General features: G+C 45.2%; 1 protein-coding gene across 1 annotated transcript in view; it reads right to left on the reverse strand.

Moving 5' to 3' along the window:
• CCDC146 (coiled-coil domain containing 146) overlaps positions 1–23,598 on the reverse strand; it is a 221,081-nt gene that overhangs the window by 52,546 nt on the left and 144,937 nt on the right. Inside the window, exons 6-9 of the mRNA XM_030216395.1 lie at positions 21,521–21,697; positions 13,506–13,579; positions 8,283–8,510; positions 1,731–1,917 (exon numbers count right to left, since the gene is read on the reverse strand). Coding sequence (XP_030072255.1) covers positions 1,731–1,917; positions 8,283–8,510; positions 13,506–13,579; positions 21,521–21,697 — 666 coding nt within the window. The remainder of the gene's footprint in view (positions 1–1,730; positions 1,918–8,282; positions 8,511–13,505; positions 13,580–21,520; positions 21,698–23,598) is intronic.

Genomic DNA, 23,598 nt, shown 5'->3' on the forward strand with positions numbered 1-23,598 from the left:
TATCAGCTACTGAACTGTTGAAGAAATATTTCTCTGATATTTTGCAAATACCTTTTGATAGCCACCCTCTGGTGTCTAAAGTGATTTATATTTCCCTTAAAATGTTATTTATCAGAGAAATTGTCCTGATTTAAAACTTTGAACTAGAAGTTTGAATGCTTCTTGATCAAAACAATTCCTAACTCTTCGCAGCTTTTCATCATGTAATACTTTTAACAAGAATAGGAAGACATGTTTTTTTCGCTCAACAAATAGTTAAGCTCTGGAACTCATTACCAGAGGATGTGGTAACAGCTGTTAACATTTCTGGATTTAAAAAAGGTTTGCACAAGTTCCTGGAGGAAAGGTCTATAGTCTCTTATTGAAACAGAAATGGGGAAAGCCGCTGTTGTCCCTAAGATTGGTAGCATGAAACCTTGCTACTATGGATTATCCTAGGTACTTGTGACCTGGATTGGCCACTGATAGAAGCAAGACACTGGGCTAGATGGACCATCGGTCTGCCCCACTATGGCTAATGCCTCTCATGCCGATGTCTCTGAATTGAATTTAGAAGCAATGAAAAGCCTCTCTCATCTGCAAACACCAATGACACTGAGGGGGATTCATGATCAGGCTCTAGGCACTCTGAGCATCAATTATTAGTATCCATCTGCTCCAGATACGGTCTTGCTGTACAGCCCACACTTTTAAAGAATTTGGGATTTTATTTCTGGGACTTGTCATCAAGCTTGCTAAGAAGGGGGGAAAGAAGATTCCCCAGACCTGACTTCACTTTTCACCAGTGGCGTAGCCACGGGAGGGTGGAGGGAGGCCTTGGGGACCTGGGTCCCCCCCATGTTGGGCATGGACCCACTCCAAGCTGCAGTACTCTGAATGGCTGGTGGGGATGCCCTGGTGGGAGGAAGTCGGTGACATGTTTTCCAGCCATCAATGGGGCCCTTTTACAGAGCGGCGGTAAGCCTAACGCTCTTTCGGGACTACCGCCAGCCCAACGCGGCTGCTGGCGGTAGTCCCGCCCCAAGCGCACACCATTTCCAGGGGGGAAGAAAACCCTGGGTGGCGGTAAGGGCTCCCCGTCACATGGCCACGTGGTAAGAGTTCTCTTACCACATGGCCATATGTGCCTGGGGTTTTTTTACCGCTGCAGTAAAAAGGGCCCTGGCACGTGAGAAAAACGGCCCACACCACGAGCGCAGGGCCCTTTTCCCGCAGCTTTTTGAGAGTTCACTGCGCATGTGCAACACCTTCTACAGTACCCCAATGTTGGCACTTCTCATGCATGCTCAGTTCACACGCATGAATTGAGCATGCACGAGGCGTGCTGGCATTAGCAGCTGGAAAGCACACTGTCAACTTCTTTGCACCGGGGGACGTTTGGGCCATGGAACTCTTCAGCTGGTGGGGCTTCAGCATCCCCACCAGCAAAGGTTAAATTTTAACAGGGGGGAGGGGGAAGAGCTGCAGTGGGAATCGAACTCAGTTCCCCAGGATCAAAACCACTAGGCTCTACACATGTACAGTGGACTCTCAAAAAGCTTCCAGAAGTTATCTTAAGCTGTAGAAACTTTTTCCCATGCTGGTTCTATTGGATTATATCACCCACTTCTGAGGACTTGCAGTCCAGCTCATCCTCAGAGAATGCAGTAAATATACACATTGAATAAAGCCAAACAGAACCATTCCACGCATCTTCTGCTGAAAATGATTGAAAACTTTTCCTTGCATACCTCAACTTGGAGTTTTTCATATATCATTTGAACATGTGATAGTGCATCACTTGCTGTCTTCAGCTGTAACTCCAGCTTCTTTACATTTTTCAATTCTCTATCCTTCTCTCTTTGCTTCCGAGTCAGTGCCTCGTTTTGTGCCTGCCTCTGTATGGTAGCATGGCGTAGGTTGAGGTCTACAGTTGCCCTGCATGGAGTTGTGTGAACAAACAAGTGAGCATAGTTATACCTCCTCATTCTACGACAGGTCAACTAAAGTTAAGTGCCATTTGTGTGCTTAAATGTTTAGAATACTGCCATCCATCTGCATAAGTGTACACTTACGTGTGTAAATGGCAGCCATGCATGAAGTACTATTCTATAATCTTAGCATGTAATTGCACATGGGGGGGGGGGGAGGGAAGTAGACATTTATCTGCTTAGCTTACAGGATACTGTAATTTACGTATGTAAATATCACATCTAGGGGCCTGAATTTATGGCAGCCATAGACCTAAACGTAGGTGTGTTAATGCCAAGGCACGGAAAGTGGGCACCTGAATTGTGGCACCTGGCTACAGAATTTCCCCTAGTTCTCAAAGTTGCTTACATGTTACAAGGGTTCTCCACAGACACTAGGATAAATCAGCCACACAGATAAGTGATGTCATCCAGTGGTACCACTGAATGACATCCTCTCACTTGTGCGGCTGAGTTCACCTTTCATTTTGACAAAGAACATACTTTATATCTGTAATAGGCGGTTTGACTGTTTCATTTGGGGGGGGGGGCAAAGGATGGGGCGGGGCATATTAGCATATCATTTGCATATATGTATATATGCAAATGATATGCTAATATGGAGGCAGGAAGGGAAAAAGAGCTGGCTTTTTTGGGGAATAACCATAATGAATATGTATGAGATATCAAGCCAGCTCTTTCTCCCTTCCTTACTTCTTTCAAGAAGTCAGACTCAGCATGCAGCAATACCAGAAAAATTGAAATTTACAGGCAAAATATCACAGATGCACATTTCAAAAAGCTGACATATTTCAATTAATAAATTTTGAATAAAATACTTTTTTCTACCTTTGTTGTCTGATCATTTAGTTTTTCTATTTGCTTTGGTCCCAGTGTCTTCTGTTTTATGCAGTGTCTTCTTTCCAGTAGGCTTCCCTCTGCTCCCCACCCTCCCAGTCCCATCCATCTCCTGCTCCTTCCCTCTGCTCCCCACCCCTCCCAGTCCCATCCATCTCCTGCTCCTTCCCTCTGCTCACCTCCTCTCCCAGTCTCATCCATCTCTTGCTCCTTCCCTCTGCTCACCTCCTCTCCCAGTCCCATCCATCTCCTGCTCCTTCCCTCTGCTCCCCACCCCTCCCAGTCCCATCCATCTCCTGCTCCTTCCCTCTGCTCACCTCCTCTCCCAGTCCCATCCATCTCTTGCTCCTTCCCTCTGCTCCCCACCCCTCCCAGACCCATACATCTCCTGCTCCTTCCCTCTGCTCCCCACCCCTCCCAGTCCCATCCATCTCCTGCTCCTTCCCTCTGTTCCCCTCCTCTCCCAGTCCCATCCATCTCCTGCTCCTTCCCTCTGCTCACCTCCTCTCCCAGTCCAATTCATCTCCTGGTCCTTCCCTCTGCTCCCCACCCCTCCCAGTCCCATCCATCTCCTGCTCCTTCCCTCTGCTCACCTCCTCTCCCAGTCCCATCCATCTCTTGCTCCTTCCCTCTGCTCACCTCCTCTCCCAGTCTCATCCATCTCCTGCTCCTTCCCTCTGCTCCCCACCCCTCCCAGTCCCATCCATCTCCTGCTCCTTCCCTCTGCTCACCTCCTCTCCCAGTCCCATCCATCTCTTGCTCCTTCCCTCTGCTCCCCACCCCTCCCAGACCCATACATCTCCTGCTCCTTCCCTCTGCTCCCCACCCCTCCCAGTCCCCATCCATCTCCTGCTCCTTCCCTCTGTTCCCCTCCTCTCCCAGTCCCATCCATCTCCTGCTCCTTCCCTCTGCTCACCTCCTCTCCCAGTCCAATTAATCTCCTGGTCCTTCCCTCTGCTCCCCACCCCTCCCAGTCCCATCCATCTCCTGCTCCTTCCCTCTGCTCACCTCCTCTCCCAGTCCCATCCATCTCCTGCTCCTTCCCTCTGCTCCCCACCTCTCCCAGTCCCATCCATCTCCTGCTCCTTCCCTCTGCTCACCTCCTCTCCCAGTCCCATCCATCTCTTGCTCCTTCCCTCTGCTCCCCACCCCTCCCAGTCCCATCCATCTTCCCTCTGCTGCCCCCCCCCCCCGCAAGGTCCAGGATCATGACTCCATTTACCCCCTCTCTTCCTCCCTCCCTCCGGCGCAGGCAGCAGTCTTCTTCAACCTTTCTGTGTTCCTGGCAGTGGTAGCGACGTATACATGCTGCCTTCGGTCTGCCCCGGAAGCCTTCTCTTCAAGTTCCTGTTCCCACCTAAGCGGGGCACACCGAAGGCAGCGTGTATACGTCACTACTGCTGCCAGGAGCACAGAAAGTCTGAAGAAGACTGCTGCCTGCGCCAGAGGGAGGAAGGAAGAGAGGGGGTAGAGTAGACAGACACACGCTCGTCTCTGTCTGCTTCACTTCCCTGCCCTCTCTGTCTGCGTCCCACCTTCCTCTGATGTCATTTCCTTTTGGGCGGGACGCAGACAGAGAGGGCAGGGAAGCGAAGTGGACGGCTGCCCATCTTGTTTCAATAATATGGGTTTCTCCGACCCTTCGCGGGGACGTCCTGCGAAGATGTCCTCAGGAAAACTTGGGCGCCCCGTTCGATTATGCCCCTCCTCGTGTTTTTTCCTCCAATGCAATCTTTTTTTCAAAGTCTCTCTTTGCCTTCCTTATCATCACTTTGCATTTCATTTGCCATTCCTTATGCTATTTCTTATTATTTTCAGTTGGATCCTTCTTCCGTTCTGTAATGTGTTACGTGTAAATTCAAAGTCACACAGCTGAAAAGGGGGTGAGGAATGGGCAGGTCGTGGGTGTTTTTAAAAATCTATGCACGTTGTTATAGAACCCACATGGTCTGTGCCTAATTTAGGTGTTGGGATTTACTCCAAATTTTACTTAGCATAGATGCCCGTGACTAAATTTGGTTATGCAGATGGGCGCTCAGCATATTCTATAAATCACGTGGAAATTTAGGCATATTCTAAAAAGTATGCCTAAATTTAAGCATGCTTTAGAGAATATGCCTTGGATTGGGGTTTTTTTCACCGCCATTTTCTAGGCGTGATATATAAAATCTAGCCCTTTATGTGCAATAAGTATAAAGCCTGTGCAGTAAATTCAGGTGGCAGGCCCTGCATCTGCTCTATATTTAGTGCACAGGGCACACAGTTAATGCATGGCCCAGGTTCCAGCAGGAGGATTGCTCCTACCCAAGGTCACTGTCCCACCAATACAGTCCCCCAGGTATGTATCGAGATGGGGTGAGGGGGTAGGGCTCTGGGGGCTGCAGGGTTTTCTCTTGGCGGATAGGACTTCTTGCAGGGGGCTTGTTTGGTTTGGCATCAGGGGTTGGGGCTTTTGGATTGGGAGGGTTGGAGTTGGGATTGTATATGAGGGGATTGGGGATCTGATCAGAGGGTCAAATCTGTGCATAGGAGGGTTGGGGTCTAATGGGGGAGGGCACCTAACCACTATACCTCTATTCAAGAAATCTAGACTGCCCCAACTTGACATATCATCCTTTAGATTGTAAGCTCCTTTGAGCAGGGACTGTCCTTTTTGTTAAACTGTACAGCGCTGCGTAACCCTAGTAGCGCTCTAGAAATGTTAAGTAGTAGTAGTAGTAGGTTGTGGATCTGATTGGGGGAGTGCCGCCACACCTCCAGTGATAGTGCACTGCACTATTGCGCAATTAAAGTGGCATTTATATTGTGGCCTGCTGTTTTTAACGCAGTAGACAGTAGCATAGTGAAAGCTGCATCAGCTACTTAATGCAGTTTAGCAAAAGGGCCCCATAGTTGCTTTTCGATTGCCTGTGTTTAGTCCACAAGATCTAAATTCTTGAATGGGAGAACTTTATCTATTGGGTTCTGTTGGTGAATAATGCAGTTTAGATTTATTTAGATTTAGCTCACAACTTTATATTAGTAGCTGATAGTATTTTTTTTTAACTTTTAACCAGGAGCTTTATTGAAAGACTTTATCATTCATACATTTTGACAGAAACACAGCTAATCATTTCCAGTAGACAAAGTCAATTCTCCGAAGGTCTCTGTTATCACAAAACACCTTCTTAATACAAAGCTATTCCCAGTTACATTTTAACATTTTATAACAAAATAATCAACACCAAAACCTCAGCCAAAATAAAATACCCTAATCCCTAAGTAGCTGATAGTATTTTATTAGTTTAGGTTGAAGTCCAAATCCTTGCACAAACATGGCAAGAAGAAATAACAGATCTGAGACCCAATTATAAGAGTTGCCATACTGGCTCAGATTAAGGGTCCGTCTAGCCCAGTATCCTGTTTCCAACAGTAGCCAGTCTAGGTCAGAAGTAGCAAGATTCCATGCTATTCAACCTCAAGGATAAGCAGTGGCTTTCCCCAGGTCAACTTTAATAATAGTTTATGGACTTTTCCTCCAGGAATTTGTCCAAACCTAGGCAGGCTACATACTGAACTGCTTTATCAGCATTGCTGCTGAAACCTGGGGACTTTATATAGGTTTTCTGAAAGTGATACGTTTGGCTAGCTTTTTACGGGAGGGATTATGGGAGGTTTCCTCCTTAATCCTCCATTCCTCCTCCCCCCTCAAAATTAAAAATACAGAAAGATTGTGGCTTACTGTATTTAATTAGGAGCATTTCTGGGTGGATCTACACATCTAAGTGTTGGCTCTTACACTAGTAAGTTCCTAAATACCCTTTTACAAGTGTGTCAGCATTTGCACGTATAAGTTGCTGCATTCCCTCTGTTGAGGTTTTCCACATTGACAGTTGCAAAATGGTTGTTCCCAGAGGTCAAAAGGTAGGCTGGTGCTATACAACAAACAGTGGAAGCTTTTAATATTTCTCTTGTTTTTAATAAACTCAGGGCCTGATATTCAGCTGGCCGACTCTGACCGCCGCTGGCGTTAAACCCAGAAATTCAATGCCAGGCCATGTGTAGGCTTTGGCATTGAATTTCTGGGTTTGTGGAGCCAGCTAACACATAACCGCTTAACCGGGCCACCAAGAGGGGGGGACAGGGGGGACAAAATTCCCGGGGCCCGGACCTCCAACGGGCCCAGTGCCGCAGTCCCACCCGCCACCGGGCCCCTTCCACCCGAACCCCCACCAGCAGAAATGCTGTCTTCTGTTTTGACTCCGGCGTGCGCAGCCCACACAGACGTGCTCCTCTCAGCTGATCTTCGCTGTACTCTGCAGGGCTTCTGTGCGTCTGTGCGTCTGACGTGCAGGACGTCAGATGCACAGAAGCCCTGCAGAGTACAGCGAAGTTCAGCTGAGAGGAGTGCGTCTGTGTGGGCCGCGCACGCCGGAGTCAGAAGACAGCACTCCTGCTGGCGGGGGTTTGGGTGGAAGGGGCCCGACCTGGCCCGGTGGCGGAGGCGGGTGGGACTGTGGCGCCGGGCCCCCCTCAGGGGGGGTGACGACAACCTGGGGGGCTAGCAGTGGGAGCGGGGCCGGGGGCCCGGGGGCAGCCTTGTCCCAGGCCCGGCTCAGTCTCTCGGCGGCCCTGCCGCTTAAGTGCAATATTCTGCGCTTAACCAGCTATGGGCCACCGCATAAAGATAGGACTGACTTTTTTACAGTCCTACCTTGGCCGGTTAAGTGCGGAATACTGGCACTTAACTGGCTAAGTGCCGACTCCACCCCGGAATGCACCCAAAATAGCTGGTTTTCAGTTCAGCACTAACTGCTAATTTTCAGCAACACTTAACCAGTTAAATACCACTGAAAATTAGCAGTTAGTCCCCAACAGGTGAATTAACTGGCCAGGAGCCATTTCTGGCCAGTTCACATCACTTTGAATAATGACCAGTCAGTGTTTTGGATAAATCTTGGTGCTGTTCCTTTGGTTTCTCTCCAGACGTAGCTGCAACACACATCTGCACTGCTGTACGAATTTTCAAAAAGGACTCTACATCTGCAGAACCTTTTCTAAACTACTGTTATGAGTGGACATGTCATTCTGATATCTATGTTCTATCTAAAATGGGCTTTTATTAGTAACTAGTAAAACATGCCCGTTTCTTGCGCAAATGAAACGGGCGCTAGCACGGTTTCCTTCCGAACCTCCCCCCCCTCCCTACTCACCCCTTCGGCGTTCTGAAGGCACTGACCGCCATTGTTGCGGACCTCAGCACGCCACCTTCAATCTGCTGTTTTGTTGGTTGTGAAGCCACTGACGCCATCGCTCAGCCCTCGACGTCATCACGTTTGACGCGAGGGCGGGGTTCCCCAATGCAGTGTTTTCGGTGGCTTCACCACCACGAAGGCTTCGAACCGGAAGGAAGTGCCCGGAGGACCTGACAGTGACCTCAGTGTCCTCAGAACGTTGAGGGTGAGTTTTATTATATAGGATGATTGAAAGACTAACCTTTCGCTGAAAGCCATCGCTTCATTCTCTTTCGCCAATAACAGCATCTTCGTTAGTTGGTTAAATTGTTGCTCTTTGTTTTCAAGAAAAGCTTGCTTTCCTTCCAGCTCTCTTGTTATGTCCTGCTTCTCTTCCATCATCTTCTTAGCTTTGAATTCTACTTGTTTGACGACAGTACTTAACTCTTGGCAATTCAAATCAAGTTTCCTTATATTCTTCTGTACCTCTCTGAAGCCAACAGCAAAAATAAGACAATATTTTATCTTTAATTTCAAATTCCATACAATTATAGCACCTGATATTCAAAAAAAGCTAAGGGGTCCTTTTACCAAGCTGTGGGAAAAAAAAGGGCCCTGCGCTGATGGTAGGGGCCATTTTCTCTGTGCGCTAGAGCCCTTTTTACCGCAGCGAGTAAAAAGACCGCAGGCATACATACGCCCCCCCCTAACTCTTACCCCATGGCCAGGAGACAGGGAGCCCTTACCACCACCCACTGAGATGGCGATAACAGAACCCGCGCTAACCTGGTGGCTCATTGGGAAATTTTCGCTTGGCCATTACAAACCTCCCCCACTAAATGCAGCCATTTTACTGTCGCACTAAAAGTGGCCGCAGCGCACGGGAAACCCAGTGCTGACAGCAGCACCGGTCTCTTTTTAGTGTGGCTTAGTAAAAGAACTGCGTAGCAATTGTTAGGGGGCTTATACACGAGTGGAGAATGGGAGGGGCGCGGGCTTGTCTCTTATACATGCCCTGCATGGTGCGCTAGGAGCACCAATTTATGCCTGCGATTGACCTGGTATAATGGTCACACCTAAATTGAGGCACGCCAATGTGGGTTTACACTGGTATTCTATGATGGCATTTTGGCACACAGCTGCTGTAACAGAATTGGTGCTCAGCACGTGGCCTCGGTGCACCTAGCTGGAGATGTCAAGTTATTCAATTGCTCCGCAACTGTTTTTTAAACTGATATTTTAAGCTAGTAAAGCTACTCACAACTCTTGCAGCAGTTTACAGCAAAGCCTCCGAAGTAAATGAAGGCGGAGGGAAAGAGGTAACCCATGCAGCACTTCAAATTTACTTCTTTTTTTAACAGTCTGAATCTAGTTTTCCTTTTTTTTAAAGGGATAATTGTCAGAGTAAGAGATTTTTTTTTAGGTATAATTATCTATCTATCTATATCAATTAAAGTATTACTTACATTCATAATAACTTGGTATTGCCAAATCTATCTGAAAGGCTAAGATCTATTTTCCAAAAAGTGTCCCAAATACTCTGTCTCTATCATTTATCGTCAACATTCCAGTTCCATGGTTTTAGTCCTAATTTAAATAATTGATGTAATTATATAATTTGATTAGGTTTAGTTGGGTTCTGTGTAAGAGACCTGAACATGCAAGAAATTTTCATTTTCCTATACTGATACAGTTGAAGCCTGACTGACAAATGGCCCCATAATACAGTGAAAATTAAAGCGGTATCTCCTTGAAACCAATATCGCAGCTTCAAGAATGTCTGGTTTAACTAATGATCTGTCATCATTCCTCCAGAAGCAGATGCCCCTATAAATCATGTCCTTGCAATCAGGGCCTCATTTAGTTATAAGCTAGACAAACTTCAGCTTAGAGCCTCACACTTCACTAAGAGGGTCTATTATTAGGCACACGCTAAACGTTAAGAGATGCCCATAGGAATGCATTGGCATCTCTAATGTTTAGCGCGCGCTAAAAACATGAGCGCACCTTAGTAAAAGGGGGTCTAAGAAATTAAGTGGTAGATATTTAGCTGTCAGTGGTGAGCATTCGTTATCCCTCAATGCCGGGCCATGTCCGGGCACCAGCACTTAATATCCAGGTTTATGCAGTCAGCTATCTTTTATGCAGTTAAGTGCAATAGTCAGCACTTAACCACCTAAGCGACACTGCATAAAGATAGGACTGAGTTTTATGCAGTCCGATTTCGCACTTAACGTAGTGGTCCTTTTACTATGCTGTATTAGGTGCTACCATGCATCAAATGCAGCTAAAGGTGGAGTCCAGCAGGATGCGTACAGACGTCCTGGGTTACTTGGAAATATGCAGATGCTAAATAATGTTTCTAACTTTTTGAGGGGGTGTGTCATGGGCAGAGTGAGCATTCCTGCGCTAACCAGTTAGCATATCTGCATTACCATCCGTTAACTGGTTAGCGCACGGATACCGTGTGAGCCCTTACCACCTACAAAATGATGGTGGTTAGTGCTCACTTAGTAATTAAAAAAAAAGCTGCACACTAATGGCTAACTCAATTCCAATTAGACTGTCAGGATTAACTATGAATCTAAGTTTGCTAATAATTATGCACTAAATAGGTGGAGGAAAAGACTTCAGTCAAGACTTCACTTGTCTACTTCTGTGCGTTGCTGTCAATAGCCATCATTAGTCTAAAAACCTCCCCCTTCCTTTATTATCGTTTGTATATTTTTTCTTCTTTTCCAACTTCTTTTTAAAAATATTTTTGTGTTTTCTATAATTCATCAGCAATAACATTTTTAATAAACCATGGTGACTTAGCTTTCCCAAATGCTGTGCAAGTAAACAAGTGTGGTCTTAACTGAAGTCTTTTCCACCACCTATTTAAAATACTCATAGGCGGTCGGTGGCCTAACTGTTTGGGGAGGCTAAAGGGGGCGGGGTTAGGGGTGGGACCAGGGGTGGAGCTTAAATACATAATTGTCTGATAACACGCAGAAAATAATAAATAAATAAAAATAAAAGTCACAATTAATACCTTTTATTAAATTTAGATATTAGATATATATCATATGTCAAAGAATAAGTGGTTGCTCAAAGCATATTCTAACCACAATTGCTCAACTGTAAAACACTATGCACAACTTTGTCCAAAAACACACTCAGAACCTTACTGTACCATAAATATTACACTGGGCAGACCTAATACATCAATATACCACCCATATGGAAAATGCAGACCGTCAACAATATGAAACAAGGGATCATATCATCACAATTCTCATGTAGAGCCACAAAACACCCTAATTCATGTTTAATGTGGGATAAAATGCCATAAATAAGTAAATAAATATAAACTTTTAATGTTGAGCACCTGATTCTCAAAGTGGACATATTCCAAACACTACAATGAAAATAAAATGATCTTTTCTACCTTTGTTGTCTGGTGACTTTTTCTGATCATGCTGGCCCAGTATCCGTTCTGCTGCTATCTGTCCTCAGTGCAGGTCAGGAAGTCATCCTCGTTAAATATCTCCCTGGCAACCCAGGACACCTCCAGCCAACCCCCCCTGCTTTCCCAGCAGTAAGGTAAACAAACCATAAACCAATTTCTACAACTGCTAGAGGGCTTTCACTGCAGCTCCTGCTGTGAGGATGGAGGTAAATCAACAATTTAATCCCCTCAGAGCAGCTGGACTCCACAGCTGATCCATTCTGCTGCAGCAGGGGGAGGCTTAGCCTCTCCAAGCCTCTTATACCGGGCGCCTATGAATATACTGCATAATTATTCTCAGACTTATTGGTTGTGTATTTGCACACTAATGGCAACATTAGTGCATGTAACAATACTATATTATTGTGCCCAAATCCTTGTATGAGAAATAATAGTCAATCAATAATAACAACACTGTTTTTCCCACTCCAATTTAAGGGAACACCGAAAACCTTAGCGGCGCACCCTGCCAGGCAGGGAGACTTTACATGTAGGAGCAGAGCTGGCGCTATTGATATTTTTAGGAAATAGTCCTTGAGACAGCCCTGGGAGGTGAAACATGATCGTGTCGGACACCAATGCTCTGCTTTAAGATAAGTTGAATCAATATACAGTTTAAAATATTTAAAAATATTTAATATATGCTAGCGGTTTATGCAGCGGGAAAATGGAGGGAAGTTTCTAATAACTTTGGATTAAAACACTTGAGAACCGATGACGAGGTGGGTGCAAGAAATCCTTGCATCAGTGTAAAGTCATTGGCAGGGTGCATTGCTGAGGTTTTCGGTGTTTTGTTAAATTGGAGTGGGAAAAACAGCGTTGTTAACATTAATGCATGGCCATTAATGTAAATAAATAGAAAAAAAAGCCATTTTTACGGCCACAGTACAAATGGCCTTAGTGTGCAGTAAAGACCCATGTAAGTGCGAACAAAGCCCCAAATTCTATATATGGACCCTTAAGTTGTGTGCACTAATATGGTCACATGGACAAATTGCACGCACAATTGATTAACAAACCAATCAGCGCCGATAATTGGTACTTAAAAGCCAATTAGCGGAACTAGTTGGCTTTAATTAGAATTTATATGCACAACTTTCTAGGTGTATTCTATAACATGGTGCGCATAAATTCTAATGCATATAGTCAAAGAGGGGGCATGGCCATGGGCGTGGAATGGGTGGGTTGTGGGTGTTTCAAAAACTATGTGCACTATTATAGAACACACCTGATCTGCGCCTGCTTTTAGGTGGCCTAAATTTTAGGTGCAAGAATGGTGCGCAAGTGTATTCTATAAACAATGCCTAACTTTAGGCGTAGTTGGTTTTATGGCGTGGAGTTTTAAGGTGCCATATATAGAATTTCCCTCTAAGCCACGCTTTTACTGCAGCTTAGTAAAAGGACCCCATAGATGGTTAAGTACTGAATTTTGGTATTTAACCACGTAAGTGCCAACTCTGCCCCAAACCACAAACAAAATAGCCAGCTTTCCGTTCAGTGGTCTGTGGTGATAGTCAGTGGCACTAACTGCAGCTGTTTCTGGTCAGTTAAATCAATTTGAAAATCAATCCCTAAATGTATTTGTAAATAATGAAAACCACAATATACAATAGTCATAATTATTGTTTTTATTATCGACTATTGTTGGTTGCTATTTATCATCTATTAAACCTAAAATTGACTTCCTACTTAATCGAGGGGAGCCTCTTAAATATGCTACAGTTTAGGGCCCACCATATGCATAAATCCAGCCCCGTTTACAATATAAATTATACATTTCATAGCCTGGCAATGTAACTTTGGAGACAGTAGTTTGTGCTCTGTGCTATTCTTCTGGCTATGATATTCTCCACGAAAGATATCAGAGGGGAGAAAGTCAGTGTGCTCTTTAATTTCACAATTAACCGGAAGAGCTTCCAATGACAAACAGAATCACGAGCTTTTGGGCCCCTATTACTACAGTGCAGAGTTTTATCAGCTAAATTGAAACCATACACTGTCCTGCGGTTTATCTTCTCCATGTCCTTTGCAAGCTGGGCAGGAAAATTATGGAGTTGGACCAGTTCATCCTAATGATAAAAAAAAAATACACAAATATGTTGTTAAGATTCTAAGACTCTAATTTATGTGACTTTAGAGGAACAGGCCTGGCTTTTGATTTGAGCAGTGACTCAGACCAAAACTTACATACTTTACAGTAAGGAGAGGTCCAGAATAAATATGATATTTATTTTCATGCACAAAGAAATGTTCTTCTGATTTCTTCAGAATAGTGTAGACAAATTGCACTTCCAAGGAAGATAAGGGGGCCGAAGGATGTCATTTAGATTATTGCAATTCCATCTTTGCCGGATGCAAAGAACAAATCATCAAGAAACTCCAAACGGCCCAAAACACAGCAGCCAGACTCATATTCGGAAAATCGAAATACGAAAGCGCCAAACCCCTAAGAGAAAAACTATACTGGCTCCCACTAAAAGAACGTATTGTATTCAAAGTCTGCACCTTGGTTCACAAAATTGTTCACGGTGAAGCCCCGATCTACATGTCAGAACTCGTAGATTTGCCAGCTAGGAAAGGAAAAAGGTCAGCATGCACATTTTTGAACCTCCATTACCCTAGCTGCAAAGGACTCAAATATAAATCAATCTATGCATCCAGTTTCTCCTACATAAGTGCGCAACTATGGAACGCATTGCCTAATGACATAAAAACAATGCACGACCTAACAATCTTCCGGAAACTACTGAAGACCAGCCTGTTCAAAAAGGCATACCACAATGATTCATTCTAAATACCAGACAACAAAATATCAACAAAACTAAACAAATCTGAACTCCCTACATTGGACTACCCCAATTATTCGGACACGTGTAATGCGCTATGCACCACCACCTTTTTGTCCATACTGTATTTGAACTTTCTATATTTAACTGTCTAATTATCCTTTACTTTACTCTATCATTTATGAACTTTAATGCTACCTTGTAATTTATACTATCTTCTACGAATAACAATACTATACCACCTTATATTTCTCAGATCCGGAAATGGTGACCGCCATTACGGCATAATGTACATCACTCTATCATCCATGAACATTAATGCAATATCACTTTGTAATCTACCTATAATGTACATGCTTTAACACTCTGTACTTTTCAGATCCATAAGTGGCGACTGTCACTCCGGCATTATGTAAGCCACATTGAGCCTGCAAATAGGTGGGAAAATGTGGGATACAAATGCAACAAACAAACAAATAAATTTATTTGCTGCATTTGTATCCCACATTTTCCCACCTCTTTGCAGGCTCAATGTGGCTTACATTATGCCACAATGGCGATGGCCATTAACGGAATGAGAAGGACAGAATATTATTGCAATTAAAGTACATAAAATATCAAGTAAATTAGAAGTAAATAAATATATAATTCATGTCAGGTATTTGAGATCAAGGGAAAGTATAACGTTCAATAATAACAATGTGATTAAAGTAACCAAATGAGAAGAGTTCAATGTTGGCTTGTTCTGGTAAAATTTTGATGTCAAGTCTTTTAAGAAGGATCCTTTTTAAATAAATAAATTTACTCGCTTTCGTTTAATGTGAGCAGCTTTTTGCTGTTTTGCTTACACACCAAGTTTTTTTTTACCCCACGTGTCTACACAGTTTCTTTTCTAATACCATCATCACAACAGAGTAACATAGTAGATGACGGCAGAAAAAGACCTGCACGGTCCATCCAGTCTGCCCAAGAAGATAAATTCATATGTGCTACTTTTTTATTTGTACTGTCCTCTTCAGGGCACAGACCGTATAAGTCTGGCCAGCCCTATCCCCGCCTCCCAACCCCCAACCCCACCTCCCACCACCAGCTCTGGCACAGACCGTATAAGTCTGCCCAGCACTATCCCTGCCTCCCACCACCGGCTCTGGCACAGACCGTATAAGTCTGCCCAGCAGTATCCCCGCCGCCCAACCACCAGCCCCGGCACAGACCGTATAAGTCTGCCCAGCACTAGTCCCGCCTCCCAACCACCAGCCCCGGCACAGACCGTATAAGTCTGGCCAGCCCTATCCCCGCCTCCCACCACCGGCTCTGGCACAGACCGTATAAGTCTGCCCAGCAGTATCCCCGCCGCCCAACCACCAGCCCCGGCACAGACCGTATAAGTCTGCCCAGCACTAATCCCGCCTCCCAACCACCAGCCCTGGCACAGACCGTATAAGTCTGGCCAGCCCTATCCCCGCCTCCCACCACCGGCTCTGGCACAGACCGTATAAGTCTGCCCAGCACTATCCCTGCCTCCCACCACCGGCTCTGCCACCCATTCTAGGCTAAGCTCCTGAGGATCCCTTCCTTCTGCACAGGATTCCTTTATGTTTATCCCACGCATGTTTGAATTCCGTTACCGTTTTCATCTCCACCACCTCCCGCGGGAGGGCATTCCAAGCATCCACCACCCTCTCCGTGAAGGCAGGCGCTCTGCTCCCTGTCAAGTCAATTAGTGGTTGTTGATGAATAAATCCTGTGTATGACATCCTTCAGCTCCTTCATGTTCCTTTGGAAGTGTCATTTGTCTACACTACTCCTTTGATTTTTCTATGTTCATAGAGTTCTTTGTTCCTTCCAGAAGCGTAGCCAGACCTTGACGGGAGGGGGGGGCAAGAACCCAAAGTGGGGGGAGGGCACATTTTGACCCACCTCCCTGTCACCCCCCCCCCCCCCGCCGCCGCTGCACGATGGTACCTTGGCTGGTGGGGGTCCCCAACCCCGCCAGCTGAAGCGTTTGTCCCGCATTGGTCTCACATTGTCTGCCCTGCTCTGTTCTCAGTCGCACCAAGCGCACTCGTTTTAACGAAACTGAGCATGCTTTGGTTGTATCACAGAAAGGCAGTATATCTAATACATGACCCCTGACCCCTTGACTCAGCTCAAATTTAAGCCAGCCAGTGCAGGGTTTCTTGTGCTACCCTCACAGTTTCAAGTCTCGCACGATTTGGGACTCTGACAAGCTCTGGAGATCCCACACTTCGCTGCTCAAACTTGAGCTGATTCATGCTGTGCAGTCAGAAAAAGAAGGCATGTTCCCATATGGCAGTGCAGCAACAGCAAGGGCAAGAACTGCAGTATTGGACAGTAAGGCAGGGGCATAGCCAGACACCCAATTTTGGGTGGGCCTGGGCTCAAGATGGGTGGGCAGAAGAACCCCGCCTCATCCCACAGATGATGTGGTCTCTCCTTCTCTCACCTGCATGCCATATGGTCTCTCAAATATCCTCCCTCTCCCGCTTACCTTTTAAATAGCAGATTTTCACCGGCAACAGGCAGCAACTAATACACACTGCTGATGTTGGCTCCATACCCTTCCCTCTGATGCAACTTCCTGTTTCCACCTAGGCAAGAATACATCAGAGTGAAGGCTGTGGGGCCGGTGCAAGCAGTATGCATCAGTCACTGCTCACTGCAGGTGAAGATCTGCTATTTACAAGGTATGCAGGAGGGACAGCTGTTGGGAGTTTTCGGCTGGTGGGGCTTGGGGATCCCTGCCAGCCACATTATAGCTATGCTGGTACTGGATGGGCCTGGGCCCACCCAAGCCCACCCTTGGCTACACCACTGCAGTAAGGTGTGAGAAAGAAAAAGAAAAGGAAGAAGAAGAAGAGAGTTACTTACCCATAGCAGGTTCTCCATGGACATCAAGATACAAATCCTGACAGCATGGGTGACATTACTGATGGAACCCGAGCGGGAAAGTTTCTCCAGCTTAGTAAGTGCTAGAAGTTTTTGTGCGCCACTTTCTACCTGCCGCTCTGGCGTGGAACCACCTCAGTCTATTTATTCAGCTTGAGCAGGATACAACTCCTTTGAGAGGTAGGCAGGTATATGAGGGCTTGCATCCTGCTGTCCACAGAGAACACTTGCTACAGGTGAGTAACTTGGTTTTCTCAGAGGACAAAGCAGGATAGCAAGTCCTCACAGCATGGGGATTCCCTAGCTACAAGCTGCCTTCAACAGAAGAGAGGGAAATTAATAAAAATGTGCTGCAAAAAGCAGATACCAAAATATTGTTGGTGGCAACCAGCATTTTTTCTCTTTTGTTTGGAAGGCAGCCTGGAACAAAAAATAAGTGGGCCTTAGAGGCTGGGGTAGCCATGTTTTCCTGAGACACTTCAGGTGTATCAAATGCCAGGTTTCAGGTGCTTGGAAGCTGTTGCATCCTCTTCAATACTGAATAGTCCTCACATTGATGCTTTGAGAACACCAGTGACCTTGGTGGCTTGATGCTTTCAATGCCATGCTCCAATAAGGTACGATGTTGATGCTGCCTGGCCACCACCTGGTGTTGGCATCATGAGCCTTCAGCATCAATGAACTTAAGGACAAATCTTTCATCTTCTTTGAGCAAGATTCAGATGATGATCAGTCCTGATGGTTTCCTATCGATGCTCTGGAGGTGAAAAATGCATTCTCGATGCATCCCCAGCATCCAGTGAAGCTCCAGAAGCCATGGAAACCAATGTTCCCAATGCCAAAGTCAATAAACTAGACTTCTCAGCACCACAAATGTCTGTACTGCTTTTCATGACCACAAAGGGTCAGACATCTGTGAACACAGTTTTCATCAACAGGAATCATGGTTAGGCCTCAGGCATTGCAGACACCAATTATGGGCATCCATGATGGATATGGTCTTGTTGCACTGGATCAACTTCTTAAAGTTACTGGAGGCTTTTTTCTGGAATATATTGTCCAGAAAAATAGCTGCTATGAAATCAAATGATTCAATTTTGACCAAAAATACTCCAACTGGGAGCCCGAGGTCCTCACCTGAAGCTTGCATAGGACAGCGTGCAAAAAATAAAGAAAACATGGCTGAAAACATATTTAAGATTTAATAGGAAAAAGTACTGCATGATCAGTGACAGGACTACCGAAGAAACTTACAAAACAAAACTCTTTTTAAAGTGATTACTATGTCTTCAAGCATGCTCTGGCGATGAGTGCCAGATTGGCTGTGTGGAAAAATTAAAACTGAGGTGGTTCCACACCACAGCACCACAGCAGCAGGCAGTAAGCGCCATGCATGCACAGAGAAGCAGCTCAGAAGCTTCTAGTACTTACAAAGCTGAAAATGTTTTCCCATGTGGGCTTCGTCAATGATGTCATTCATGTTGTGAGGACCTGTATCCTACTTGTCCTTGGAGAAAGAGGAATAGAAAAGAGGTAGTGGAAGAAGAAAGAGGGGAAAGGAGCATAAAAATGAAAGATTAGGAGGAAAAAAATAGAAACATAAAAAGGAAAGAACCTGGATGAAAAGAAGACAATAAACAGAAAATATAGACAAAAAAAAAAAAATTCCCAAAAAGTAGATACAAGAAAAGAGGGTGGGGTGGGGAGGTGGGGGGGAGGGAGGCTGGGTTGGAATACTGAGGCTCCTTATTGAATTAATCAATAAAATTTTGTGACTAAGGCTCTGGATTTGAGAGAGGGAGATTACTGAGGTGGACAGAGGGGATGATCAGAAGGGTGGACTTGAAACTGGGGAATAGTGAAGGGAGACAAAGGTGAGGAAAATGGGGAGATGAGGACAGGGTGGAGGGATAAAAGAGAAAATGAGACCAAGGGATGACTGGAGGAATGTGAGAAGCAGCTAAGGAAGGATGGGAGGGAAGAGAAAGAGTGGTGGCTGAGGGAGGGCAGGGTAGTGGGGGGGGGGGGGGGGTAAGAGAGAGAAGGGCAACTGGTGGAGACCCGTACCACAGCTGATAAATGAACCAAAGAGACAATCAACTCTGGCGCAGCTATTGGGGAGATTGTGCGTGTGTGTGTGGGGGGGGGGGGGGATGGTGCTGGTAGACTGCTGACAGCATTCCTGAGAAAGACAGGCTGCTGGCTTCTGCCATAGCTATGCAGTGGTACATTAACTGCTCATGGAAACAGAATGTGAAAACAATTTTACTAAATTAGACCATGAAAAAGCTGTGGCAGACCTCAGAAGATTCCCTTCTCCCCCTGCTCTTGAACTTTGGTTGGGACAATGGGAGATTGGCAAAGGGTGAGAGGTCTCAGTGGCTGGCTCTTATATTTTGGGCAGGCTCCTAGATTGAAACAAAATTTGTCAAGGCCTTTACTAAAGGAAGTGTCTGAACTGAGAGTCGTGATCAAGTGTTCACTTTGCAACCGTACTTGAAAGCTATTAGCATTTTACTAGTCACTGTCACAAAGGTAACAAATACAAGAACCTACTTAATCAAAAGCAAGTAACTTTGGTCCTACTTGAAAATGATATATATTAATAGTGTTTCCTGCTGTTTTAACACATTTACAGCTAGAGTTGCTAACGTGCTACCTTGATATCACACTTTAAAGCTGTTTGTGTGTTATTAATAACTGGGTATATATATCACAAGAATAGGGTTACCATATGGCTCCAGGAAAAGGAGGACGGATTGAGCCAGCCGGGTTTTACTTCCATTGCTTGAAAGCAATGGAAGTAAAACCCGGCTGGCTCAATCCGTCCTCCTTTTTCTGGAGCCATATGGTAACCCTACACAAGAAGGAGTAGAGAGTATTAATACTAAACAACACAACAATGTCTCTAAAGTGGTGGCAAATCGTACTCTCAAAAAACTATAGTTCTGTGAAGCAGGGGCGTATCTGGACTCTGGCGGTAGGGGGGGCCAGAGCCAGAGGGAGGGGGCACATTTTAGCCCCCCCGGCGCCACCGATCCACCCCCCATTTTCGGACCCCCCCCCGCCACTGCCAGACCCCCCCCTCACCAACAATGACACTCTTCACCCCTCCCGCCGCCGCCAACCCTCCCCCGCTGCTGTCACTTACCTTTGCTGGCGGGGGACCCCAACCCCCCGCCAGCCGAGGTCCTCTCTTCCATGCAGGCTGCAAGTTGCAATGCTTCCTGTTCTTCTGAGTCTGACGTCCTGCACGTACAACGCGCAGGACGTCAGACTGAGTTCCAAATTCTGAGTCTGACGTCCTGCACGTTGTACGTGCAGGACGTCAGACTCAGAAGAACAGGAAGCGTTGCAACTTGCATCCTGCACGGAAGAGAGGACTTCGGCTGGCGGGGGCTTGGGGTCCCCCGCCAGCAAAGATCGGCGACGGGTTGGTGGCGGGCGTGAGGGAGGGGGAGGTGGAGAGGGTCGATGGTAGGGGGGTCCAGGGCGAAATCTGCGGGGGCCCAGGCCCCTGTGGCCCCACGCAGATACGCCCCTGCTGTGAAGTGCATTGAGCTTTAAGAAGGGAAAAAGCCTCTAAAGCCAACCCAACCTCCAACCTAGATGAATTTTTTCAAAAACAAGGGTTGAGGAAAATCAATGGGTTATTTCTCATCACTGGCATAAAAAAAACCCCTTAGATTCTATAGTACAAAATGCTAAGCTTCACAGAACTGACTGTAGATGTATCCCATAGGAAGATTGAACGTGTCTAAGTTTTCTGGTCACCCATGCCTTGAGACAGCTATCTACAGCGAAACTCTGGTCAAAGTCGGTGTGAGGGACCGACCACACTGTTTGCTTACCTGCACTTTGAGGTTTAAGTCAAGTTAAGTAGTCTTTCACTTCTTATTGTGGCTCCATCTACAGTCAGTTCTGTGAAACTTAGCATTTTGTACTATAGAATCTAAGGGTTTTTTATGCCAGTGACGAGAAATAACCCATTGATTTTCCTCAACCCTTGTTTTTGAAAACATTCATCTGGGTTGGAGGTTGGGTTGGCTTCAGAGGCTTTTTCCCTTCTTAAAGCTCAATGCACTTCACAGAACTATAGTTTTTTGAAAGTACTATTTGACACCACTTTAAAGAGATTAATAACTGGGTTCCACTGCATACCAGTTTTGATCTTCGTTGCCTGTAACAACACATAATAGTACAAATACTCACATCCATCCACAACATATATCTGCTTATTTTCCTGTCACTTTTACTTAATGGTGCAAATACACACATCCATCCACAACATATATTTACTTATTTTCCTGTTACTTTTAGAGAATTCTGTTCCTCTAGTACTATCTTCAGCTCCTCTTGTTCTTTTAGGACCTGCTTCTGCTTAAACTCCAAGTCTTCCTTTAATGCCTTGATTTCCAGCTTTCTTTGGGAACTCTCTTTACGCAGGTCTTCACAGGTATCTTTCAGCATTTTGGCCTTCTTTTCAAGTTCCTTTAAAATGAAAGCCAGTTATTACTAAACAGCATATCTTGTACTTACCATAACTTAAAGTAAAGGAATTCCCTGCACAGCATAACAAGTGATGTAAGTTTCTTGATTAATGACACAGCTGTGGGTCTTGGAAAGCTGACTCTTCTTGTATACTTGTTGCAAATTTTGTGCTAAAAAGATTTTGCAATATGTAAGCAAGGCAACCATAAGGAAGAAAGGTCAATGCAACTGCTAAAAATATCTGTTCGGGCCAAACTGTGAATATTTTTGGCTTCTTTGTGAGACTGTAACATTGGTGCCAATTATTGCCAAATCGTGGGACGGACCCAGTTCAGATTCCTCAGCCCAACTCCTTCAACTAGTCAAGGCTAGGGCTGCTGTGGAAGCAATGTTCATGGACCCTAGAAGGAAAGCCTCCTCATTCTATAACTTTGGCATCTAAATGGAAGCATCGTTTGCGCGCTAAAATCCTAGAACACTAGCACTATGTGAATTTAGGCACCCAATTCGCTTATCCCCGGATTCTATAAAGGTCACCCAAATTTGGGTGGCCAAACTTAGGCACAGATCCAAGATGGTCGCCCAAGATAGTTAGTTGATGGGCTCCAATGATTTAATTACTGGCTCTAATTATGATTTGGACCCTGATCAGGCTATGCGCTATTCTGTAATTTTGGGTGCCTAAATTGGATCGCGTGCAACTCAAAAGGTGATGTGGCCATGAGAGGGGCATGGGCGGGTCAGTGTCATTCACAAAAGCTGTGCACAGTGTTACAGAATAGCGGAGATCTGTGCGCAATTTGTGTACTAGGATTCATACCAGTTTTCAGCTTGCATAAGTCCCTGTGCCCAAAGTTGAGCACCGAATTTGGCACTCAACACTATTCTATAAGGAGTGCTCATCCCAAAGTGCCCTTTAGAGAATAGAATTGCGCATTGAATTTTATTGATGCTGAATTTTCTGTGTCATTTATAGAATCTGGCCCTTAGCATGTAACAGCAAGTGTGCACACATGTGGGTGGAGCATAAGAAGGAGCTCCCACTTATGCACATAACATAAAAAATACCGTAAATTACTCACTAAAGTGGCACATTTAGGTGTGAAGATGTATGCCTGCTATTGACATGGCAAAAGTGGGCGCATCTAATTGTAGATGCTAATTTACGCTAGTATTCTATAACGGAATGTAAACACCAGACGCTGTTATGGAATTAACGCTCAACGAGCTGCATCTACCTGCCTAACTTTGGCGCCCAGTTGTAGAATTGCCTCCAAGGAGTCTCAGACATCATAAACGGCAAAAGCCACATCTACTGACCAGTTCAAGAGTATGCTTATGTCAGCACGGCTGGTGCTACCTGACCCAACAATAGCTTTATGAGATTGAGAATACCATGTACACATGAAGCAGTGTTAGAGAAAGGCTTCCAAATTTCTGGTGGGTGAATGTGGGGTACTTGTTCCCTATAATGCCAGTCAGGGCAAGCAGTTTATTTGGCAGTGAACCAGTAGGACATATATCCAAAAGCACTTTTTAAAAAATTGCATTAAACGCTAAATATATCAAGTTCAGTACAAAAGCTTCAGTGCAGCCAGGTATGTCCTAAATACAAGTTAAGTAATTATGAACCAGAAAATGTTTAATCAGCCAACAAACTGCAGATGTTATCAACATGTAAATTCTGTGTGGGAGAAATGTGCCAGTCAAAGGCTTTGAACTGGGTTCCAGGATATTTTACACAGATGAATTATTACTATTCTCTTTCGAATAGTTTCCAACCTTTGGTGTCTTTGGCTTCACTTTCTGGCACAGCATCTCATCTCTTTTTCTGGTCTCGTTCCTTTTCCCCTTTTGTTTTCTTTCTCTCCTAGTATCTTTTTTTATGTTTGACTTCTTTC

Source organism: Microcaecilia unicolor, chromosome 10 (genome assembly GCF_901765095.1).
Source record: "Microcaecilia unicolor chromosome 10, aMicUni1.1, whole genome shotgun sequence".
NCBI lineage: Eukaryota > Metazoa > Chordata > Amphibia > Gymnophiona > Siphonopidae > Microcaecilia > Microcaecilia unicolor.